At 45.3% G+C, this 10,071-nt stretch overlaps 1 protein-coding gene across 1 annotated transcript; it reads right to left on the bottom strand.

Annotated features, from left to right (window-relative positions):
• On the bottom strand, positions 1-6,670 carry LOC146072815 (uncharacterized). The gene is made up of 3 exons (XM_083180012.1): positions 6,517-6,670; positions 3,520-3,757; positions 1-1,861 (listed from the first exon to the last, which is right to left on the bottom strand). The coding sequence occupies exons 2-3, from the start codon at positions 3,755-3,757 to the stop codon at positions 1,638-1,640; spliced, it is 462 nt and encodes a 153-aa protein (XP_083036138.1). The 5' UTR covers positions 6,517-6,670; the 3' UTR covers positions 1-1,637.
• Positions 6,671-10,071: the final 3,401 nt, after the last annotated feature.

The raw sequence follows: 10,071 nt of genomic DNA, 5'->3' as shown, positions 1-10,071 counted from the left end.
TATAATGTGAAATGGGTCATATTGACCCATGTCACATTTTTTTACATTTTTACACCATTTCAATGTTAAAAATTTTTTTAACATTGAATCCTATGTAAAAATCGGGTGCATCGCGTCGCATCGCGTCGCATCGCGTCGGGACCAATGTTAATGGTCCCGACCGACGCGATGCCCCCGATATTTTACCGTTCCCGACAAGATTTCAATGTTAAAAATTTTTTTAACATTGAAGTCAATGCAAATATCGGGGGCATCGCGTCTGTCGCGTCGGGACCAATGTTAATGGTCCCGACCGACGCGATGCCCCCGATTTTTGTTTCCTAGCCGGCAAAATGGACCTGATTTCAAAAGAAATCGGGTCCATCGGGGTAATCGTGTCCCTTAATTAAGGGACACAATTACTTAAGATTGTGGCCGTGCTAGGAAACAAGTACCTCTTATTCTAAAGAATGAATTTGAAACGTTTTGTGACCTGTACAACACAGGCACACGCAGGCCTATGTAAAGGTGCGTACACACGGATAGATTTGGCCAACGATTCAATCTCGTTAACGATTTCCTCTGAACCTCCTGCACAAACGATTTGATGTCAAATGATGAACGATTGAGCAAACGATTACACATGACCTATTGATCTTTAACAATGGTGGAGGGAGAGGGAGCCAGCCAATCAGTTTTACCAAATCGTTCATCGTGCATACACATGAAACGATTGTACACATTGCTAACAATTGGGCACTGCAATGCAGGAAAGATCAGCGACCTCTACCAACGACCGCTGGGTACGCGCATCGTTCGATATATCGTTCATACACACGATTTGAGCAATTGGCTACATGCTCATTAATACACATGTTCTGAACAAAATAACATTAAAGTAAGGAAAGAAGGTTTTGTGAATAAAAACACATAAGTAATGCAATACAAATGGAAAATACAGAGGGATTTGGTTCCCCGATGATGTTATTTAAACAGTTCTTTGCGTACGGTCCCACAATTGGTCCATACAGGTCTCATGTAACACCATGGGAAATACTCAAGCCCTAGACGGCCTGGTCACTTAAGGGTGTTGGATCATTTCTGGGCAGAGTTGTTATTAAACCAGTTAGCCGCAAGGTCCGCCAGCGACTGTGGGAAACATTGCTGGCAAATCTCGCAGTGAACCCCTTTTCTTGAGTTGTGAAAATAAACAGAGCTGAAGTCTCTGAAATGTATCTGAAAGTGGCACACCACAGTCTGCAGAAGTTCCCCTTTCCCCTTACAGAAACAAATGGCACCTTTTTGTCAAAAATATTTTCCAAGTTCCATAGAGCAGACCTTGGCTCAGAGGTAAAACGCGTGCAGGACATCATCTTAGGCAGGATCGTGTGAATGACGTCTGGTCTGAGAAGAAACATGGAATCCATAGTTGCTTCTTTCAATACGCAATAACTAATTGCAAAGTACTAAGGGAATTATGGCGAAGGTCCATGATTTCTCTCGGCTTACATGTTAGACTGTACAGGATCCTGTGAATTGCGTTGCTATTAACATCCCGCTTCAGAAGTTACAAAAGCATCCAGGTAATGTGCCTGTTCCTCATTGGCTGTAAGAAGAATATAGGATACATAATGGAACAAGTGTTGTTTTTGTGGAGTTCAAACGTTTTGTAAAGACAATTTCCGCTGACCAATGTCTGCGCTGTATGACGCCGGCAGGTGAGTCTTATTGTCCTCACACATAGTTACACACACCTCAGGCTGAGCGGGCACACAATAGATATTCACTTTATCCATAGATACGGGTAGAAGAGACTTCTTTGCTGACTTCAGTTCCTGCACTGTGTGATGCTTGCTTTCCATCTGGGGGCCTAGGATGCAGTCTGAGAGGGGGTGACAATGTTGGAGATGAGATGCACAGCAATGGTCTGCATCATGCATTTTTCAATATATACAACACTGTTACACCCTTACACACATCATTCATAAGGTTTATGGCAAGTTGCAGACCCCCCCCCCCCCCCCCCCCAAACTATTTTGCACTTGAGTTTGAACATGCAAATGTGTGTTTAAGATAGTTTCTCTTACTGACTATACAAGCTTTACGACATAAGGCAGGTATGGACAACCTGTGACTCTCTCAAAGCATACTGGGATGTGTAGTTTCACAGCAGCTGGAGAACCACAGGTTGACCAGGCTTGACATAAATGCTTATTAAGGTAAATGTTTCCTTTATAGACGTGGAAACAATGTCCACATGTTTTATGTAAGGTATCCATTCACCATTACGGCAACACAGGAGTTATCCTGCTACAGGACATTGTCCCCATACACTAGCTTAGCTATGATACAGTAAGTCGTCAGGTGCCGATAAAGTTTTTGGTGTTTGACTGCCGCTACTAGCTCCACCATTCAATTTTAATTGGACTCTACAGTAGGATCCAAAATCATGTGCAGTAACACTCCCAGGTCAAAACCCAGCACGTCCCTAAAGCATGTACAGTATGTTAGCGATCGAAAGACCTCTGCTTTTCGAAGCAGCAGTCCTGGTACCAGGGAAATACTTGGTCCATTAGAGTTGAATGTAAACTGTAGCGAGTCTTACTTTGTGCAAGACCACCATGTTTTATTAATGACTAGGCCCCATAGAAACAGGGCAGAGTTGCAGTGTTGTAACTACAGGTATAGCAGCAAACTTTCTGAAACCCATTAGGGGGTTATTCATTTAGCAGCAATGTGCATCAGCCTCAGATGCTAACGCTATCTTGGGTATCCATACAGGTCTGCTTGCACGCAAATGACCAAACGGGCCTCACACATACCTCCCAACTTTGAGGCAGCCGGAGGAGGTAGGCTGGCAAGCGTGGCAAAAATTCTGGGGGTGTGGGCTATCTAAAGGGAGCGTGGTCTATACTTGCGATGCTCCTGCGAGGCCACACCCCGTTTTCGCCACTGTGGGGCATGAATAGACGCTGGCGGGCTGCTGGAACGTCCCCAAAAACCAGGACGTTCCCACGGCAACGAGGATAGTTGGGAGGTATGCCTCACGTACCTTAATTAGGGATGGCCATCGACCATCGATGATTCAAAATCATTGATGGTTCATGGCCGATGTCAAATACTTTTGCCATCAATGGGGGAGAACCAGATGGTTTCCCTCCATCGATGGAACAGCAAAACAATGTTTTGCTTTTTTTTTTCAAAGTGCCGGGACACGGAGCATAGCTCCGCCCCCGACACCCGCGAAGCCCTGCCCTCGTGTTTTGATTGGCTTAAAGGCCAATCAATCAAACACAATAGATGACCATCGATATGTAAATATATCGATGGTCATCCATTGGATAGTTTAGCACTATCGATGACCAGTTGCAGAATTGCCATCGATGGCAACCATCGATGGCAATGACAACGATGGCCATCCCTAACCTTAATGCCAGTTACACTACAATATGACTCTGTATCAGTACAGTAGCTGCTTAAACATGCAATCTCAACAAAATCAAGACCTGAATTATGACCAAACGTAAGGCCGTCCTGTACCTGCAATGTCGTGGGCTAGGTCTTTGATGAGATGTCCGATAATGGCATAAGCAGCGCCCACCACAACCAGTGCCGCCATGAGCAGGTAGACGGCCGCCTTGGGGAGAGGGATGAGCTCTGAATCCATAGGCCTGTAGTCCGCGTAGGAGGGATTGGAGGCGGAGTACTGGTACGCAGACTGTGGCTGGGACCGGAGGACCGTTATATTAAGCACTTGCAAGCTGGGCATAGCTGCCATCTAATGCAGAGAGAGAACAGCTGTATTATGGGGTTAGGCATCTGTGTGTATAATACATTAACTCTAAAATGCTTACACTAAAGTTGTGCTTCATGATCATCCTGTATGTAATATATACAATTAGAGTGCAAGCTCTGTAGAACACAGACTGCTTTGTCTAATGCACTAACCTTTTGTTTATTACAATGGAAGCTCTACACGGGTTGTGTGGTCAATGGCTAGTATCGGAGTCAGATTTTCACATACACCAGAGGTTCCCAAACTCGGTCCTCAAGGCACCCCAGGTTTTAGATATATCCATGGCTCAGCACAGATGGTTTAATCAGACTGACTGAGTTACCAATTAAGTCACCTGTGGCCAAGCATGGATATACTTAATACCTGGACTGTTGGGGTGCCTTGAGGACCGCGTTTGGGAACCCCTGACATACACACAAACCGAATGGTTCATGGGGACATTATGCAAAGGTGCACCGGTATATCCTGTGTTTCCCTATGGATGTAGTGTATGCTGTGCCTGAATCCAGTCCTGACGGATATGTGGCTAATGCTGCCAAGTACCCATGTTTGGTACTGAGCACATGCTTTCAGTCTTTGGATTTCAGTTTACAACACTGGGACAATATCCTAAAATTATTTGCATATTCACCCAAACTGGAAGGGTCCAGCAATGCTGGTCTAGCATCCCAGGGGCTGACACATGGACTGTCAGTTATGGGCATACCTCCACACTTTAGAAATTATAGGTGAGTCAGGACCCCAAAAATTTGGGGCATGGCCTATTTTCAGGAAGCATGGACTACAAATCACATCACTCCTGCTGGTCACGCCCCATCCCCTCTGTCTCTGGGAATGGACGCTGTGCTCAGCAGAGCAGCCCCGGGCAGGGGGACTCCTAACTGCCCCTGCAGGACACTGCCTGCCCCGGGTGGGACAAGGGACTGTCTCAAAAAATTGGGACTGTCCCACAAACATTGGGACAGTTGGAAGGTATGGTTATGGGTGATGCACAATCATTTTTTTATAACTGCCTACATCTAACTCTATAATTGCTACCAGTGATGAAGGGGAAACGGTCACTGGGTCACCAGCATGTTGATCGACAGTCATTAGGTGGACACCATTAGGTCGACATGCATTGAGGTTGACATGAGTCAAGATAGACATGCAGGAAGCTCAACATGAGTCTAGGTCAACATGGGTTAGGTTGACAGGGTCATTAGGTCAACATGGGTTAGGTCGACAGTCAAAAGGTCGACATGGTGTTTTTCACATTTTGTTTGAGCTGACGTGCCGACAGGTGGTATTTCATGCCTTACCATCCACTAGGGCGCGGTGGGACAATAAAATAGTGTGCCGAGTGTAGCGAGCCATGGACACAGTTTCAAGTGCACCGCATCCCCTCGCTGCGCTCGGCACACTAATTTATTCTCCCACCATGCCCTAGTGGATGATAGGGCATGAAATACCGCCTGACGGCACGTCAGCTCGAAGAAACTGTGAAAAACCCCATGTCGACCTTTTGACTGTCGACCTAGACATTGTCGAACTAATGACCTGTCGAACTAATGAGCTTTCGACCTAGAACCACGTCAACCTTTTCCTATGTCGACCTAGACCCATGCCGACATTTTCCCATGTTGACATAATGGTGTCGACCTAATGACTGTCGACCATCATGCTGTAGACCAAATGACTGCATCCCATGCCAAACCTAGACAACAAGGAGAACTCAAACTGTTCATCAGTCATCACCCTGGCAGCAGGGAATTGGTACATCTGTCAGAATGAACTTAGGTCTACAGTCATTAGGTCGACCCCACTAGGTCGACTGGCAGGAAGGTCGACCTGATTTAAGGTCGACATGGGCCAAGGTCGACATGACTTCAGGCCGAATTTGCATAAAGGTTGACATGAGGAAGGTCGACTGGTCATAAGGTCGACATGGGTTTTTCACTGTTTTTTTTATCCGAATGTCGACACAGTTGGCAATGAGAATCGGACCCTCGCATCGCTCGCTTCGCTCGCAATGCTTCGGGCGCGGTGGCTCGCTTCGCTCGCCACAGCTTTAATAACCTCCTCCACGCCCTAGTGGATGGTAGGGCATGAAATACCGCCTGTCGGCACATGTCGGCTCAAAAAACAGTGAAAAACCCCATGTCGACCTTATGACCAGTCGACCTTCCTCATGTCGACCTTTATGCAAATTCAACCTTAAGTCATGTCGACCTTAAGTCAGGTCGACCTTCCTGCCAGTCGATCTAGTGGGGTAATGACTGTAGACCTAAGTTCATTCTAATAGATGACCGCTTCCCGGCAGCAGACTATCCTTCCTGTACCCCAATAATCAAATCTCCTACAGCTGGCACCTCTTTGTCCTTTCCCAAACTCACCTGCACATTTCCCTGGTGGAAGCTCCATCCTCCAGCAGTGCTACAGTACTCCTGATCGGCCTTCCCCAATACCAGACAATTTGGCATTCATTCTGTCTGCCTTTATGTCTGTCTGTCTGTCTGTCAGACCAGGACTATAACCTGTAATCTCCCTTTCTTTGCACCAACCACAGACATACACATTTTCCTATGTGCACCTGCGTTCTGGGCTATAAGAAAAACAGTTCCTTGAGACTTGGGGTCCCAGCTAATAAGGGATAGGGCACCTCCACATTACAGTGTGAGATCTAGGATCTGCTCTCTACCAATGGATCTGTCTAAATAAATATTAATTTATTACAATAAAAATACATAAGTGATACTCACTGTTTTACGTTCTCCAAGAAGGATATATGATGCCACAGACACAGTTACAGACCCAGCGTACAAATCGTCTCTTGTCAGTGCTGGCTGTGTAGCTTATACTAGCAGACAAAGCAGAGATTTCTAATTAATGGCTTCTACTGGTAAATCCTACCCATAAGTCAGAGCAATAGCTGTGACACAACTCAGGATTAGGGGAATAAGACCCTCTGGAGAAATACCAACTGTCATTCCAGCTTACAGACCTGGGTCACATTATAATAGGGCTTCATATATCGCCTTTATATTGTATATTTCCTGTTTATCCTTTATCCCTGCCCCTATCTCCTTTATGTCATCATACAGTATAACCAGGAATCCGTATTATACTTCTCCAGCCACTGTGGGATGATTGCCTTGTGGCGACTGTCCTACAATTGGTCTTGGTGATCCTACATATTTTATGATTTAAAAAAAAGAATGGGTACTAGACTTCCTCATCTTTGCGGCCAGGCTATGGAACTTAAGTACTGTACGGCGAGCCGCGATGGTGGGTCGAAGCCACCACCCTGGGTCCACGCCACCCTCCTGCGTCCACGCCACCATCTATTACCTTTAGTAAAGTAATGGCGAGCGAGCCACCGATCCCGAAGCATGACGAGTGAAGCGAGCCCGCGAGGGGACAATGGTGCTCCTTAAGTAGCGGGTAAGTAGCAGCTAACGTAACTGGCGTAGTGGTGGCCGCAAAGATGAGTAAGTACCAAATAATGGATCTGCACCTAAATTACTCATAGGTGAAAACATCCTAAAAAAAAAAAAGGGATGGCCCCCCTCCTACTTGTCATTTCTGGCCGCAAACTTCACGGGAGAACATTACACTGTCAAAACACAGAGTAAAAGCAGTATAAACTTGGTCAATGGTCAACTGCAGGGGGGGGGGGGGGGGGGATTCATATATATATATATATAATATATTCCAAAGATGGACCGCACTCACACTGGGGGTAATAGAACAGCGGTGGGGTGCATGCGAGGGGGTCCAGAGGTTACTCCGTACTCCAATGTATATCCACTTTCTCATGTTGAGAAGCAAGCACTCGCCACTTTATCAAAGACAAGACTTTTTGCAAACCAGCCAGGTGTCTCCATTCCTGCACCTGGCTGGTTTGCACGTGTTGCACCTAAACCCCCTTTTGAACTTCTTTTTCATTCACCTAAAACGCTCCTTGATAAAGGTCCAGTTTTTCAAGGACCGAAACGTCGGAGCTTGGTGAATTTGGAATTATACCTAAAGACACTGTTGAGAATAAAAACATTCATTTTTTAACAAAAAGTCTTGTCTTTGATAAAGTGGCGAGTGCTTGCGTCTCTACATGAGAAAGTGTATATATATCTATATCTATATATATTACCACATATATACTGTATATATATATATATATATATATATATATATATATATATATATATATAGACTGGGGGTTGGCGGCACTCGGAATAACGGAGACCACACAAGGGTTAACCTGTGGTGTCCGTTATTCCGAGTGCCGCCAACCCCCCGTCCATATTACCGGCTGCAGCTGGATTATACCCAGGAGGGCACCGGAGCTGTATTATTTTCTTTCACTCATTTGCACAAGTGATTTACTTAGGAGTGCCTCCTCACAATATTGTATATATATATATATATATATATATATATATATATCTACAACAACAGAAGAAAAGGGCGCCCAATGGTGCAGTATCTTTGATGTTTTATTTTAAATAAAATATTTAAAAGTGCTTAATTACCAGATAATTCATCTGCGGTGGGCTGAATTAACCACCTGGCAATACATATATCCACACTGGCAAGCTGGAAACAATGGCGGGTGTGCGACCCCTTGCTGTACACTCACGGTTGCCGGCTACACACTGGCTGTGTGCAGGGACGGGAACACCACGCTGCACAGAACTCCGGGGGACACACTCCTCTCCTCCGAACACAGTTGCGTCAGTCAGGCCACGCCCCTACGCGCTTCGTCAGTGGGGTGGCCTGGCTGACGCTGGTAACTCCTTATATGCGGCTCTCCATTCACGGAGACCGCCCAATGTAAATACATCCATTTAAAATATTACAGAGTGGGGATTTATTGATGTTTCCCTCCCTCACTGAATACGTAAATTCGACAATACTTAAAAGATCTTTTGCTGGACACTTTAAAATTCTACTAAGTGCTGCTGCACAGGATGAGCGTATAATATGAATAAATAAAAAATGTGTACATTCGGTGCGGGTCTTAATTGATGGAACGGTTCTTAAAAGGTGGCTGGTTTCTTAGTTTTAGATTTAGCAATGCATCCAGTGAGAGAAAGATACACCTTACATAGTCTCTATTATTAATACATCTGCATTCTCTAATCATAGAGGGACAGAGCGTGGTCTGTGTTCTTAATACTTTCTGGACTATGAACGCAACATATTTATATGAGTACGTAACGACTGACCAGGATACGGCATTAACAGGTGATCTTAATTTTGTATTAGCGGCGCTATCATCTAAATTTTAGTAGTTGCAGTAGCTGAACTCAATGGGCGGTATTCAATGTGAATACCTGCGAGGTGCAGCGAATCCTTTTTTGGATTCGCTGCACATTCGCCACGTTCCGGAGCCGGCGGGCTCCGGTATTCAACGGGCGGTATTCAATGAGCTGAATCGTTGGTCACAGCGATTCAGTTTTTTCATTCGCCAGCCAATCGCCGGTTTTTTGCTGCCAATCGCCATGCATGGGGATTCGTGGGGAGTCGCCGAGTCACCCTATTCAACGTGGCTGAGAATCGCCGGCCCTAACGGCGATTCTCAGCCAACCCTGCGTTTCCCTAAACAGCTTCATTAATGTCGTCAGTGTTTAAAAAATTGCAGTGAAATGCAAGAAAAATGCAAATTACCCTGAATAAACGCTTCCAATACAGCAGACGGCAAAATCTGGGTAATCTGCACAAAGGCCAAACGAAGGAGTGAGGTGGGGAGGAGAATCATGGGTAAGTGAGGTGCACCATGGGTAAGAACAGTGCTTTGTGGGAGAAAAAAAAAATACCTCAAAAAATTAAATATATATTTGTATAGCACTTCTACGACCATCACATCACACAAGGGCAGCAAATAATAATACATTACACTTGCACAGTTAAATAGAACACTTAAAACCAATTATTTGACATGTTCCTATAAAAGTTCACCAGAAAAAGATGACGAGGGACACTCGGTGAGGAACGGCGATATGTAACAAGAAAAAGGAATCGCCAACTTCTCATTGAATACACTTTTGGCGATTCCCCTCGACTACCGTCGATTCCCCATGCAAAATCCTATAGACTAAAAACGGCGATTTGTAGAGAATAACATTTGGCGATTGGTGCTTCATTCACCGGTCCTTATCGGCGATTATAGGTCATTGAATAGGGTGATTCGCATTAGGAGCTCCAAAAATCACCGTCAGACACGAAAAAAACACAGAATCGCCATAAAACTTGGCGATTCTGGCTCATTGAATACCGCCCAACGAGTCAGGGGCAGCGAGCCCCTGACTGGCGAA

The sequence above is a fragment of the Crinia signifera genome, chromosome 4 (assembly GCF_055691185.1).
Source record: "Crinia signifera chromosome 4, ASM5569118v1, whole genome shotgun sequence".
In the NCBI taxonomy this organism is placed as follows: Eukaryota; Metazoa; Chordata; class Amphibia; order Anura; family Myobatrachidae; genus Crinia; species Crinia signifera.
Note: the sequence above shows the minus strand (reverse complement) of the source record. Positions and strands in the feature narration are given on the sequence as shown.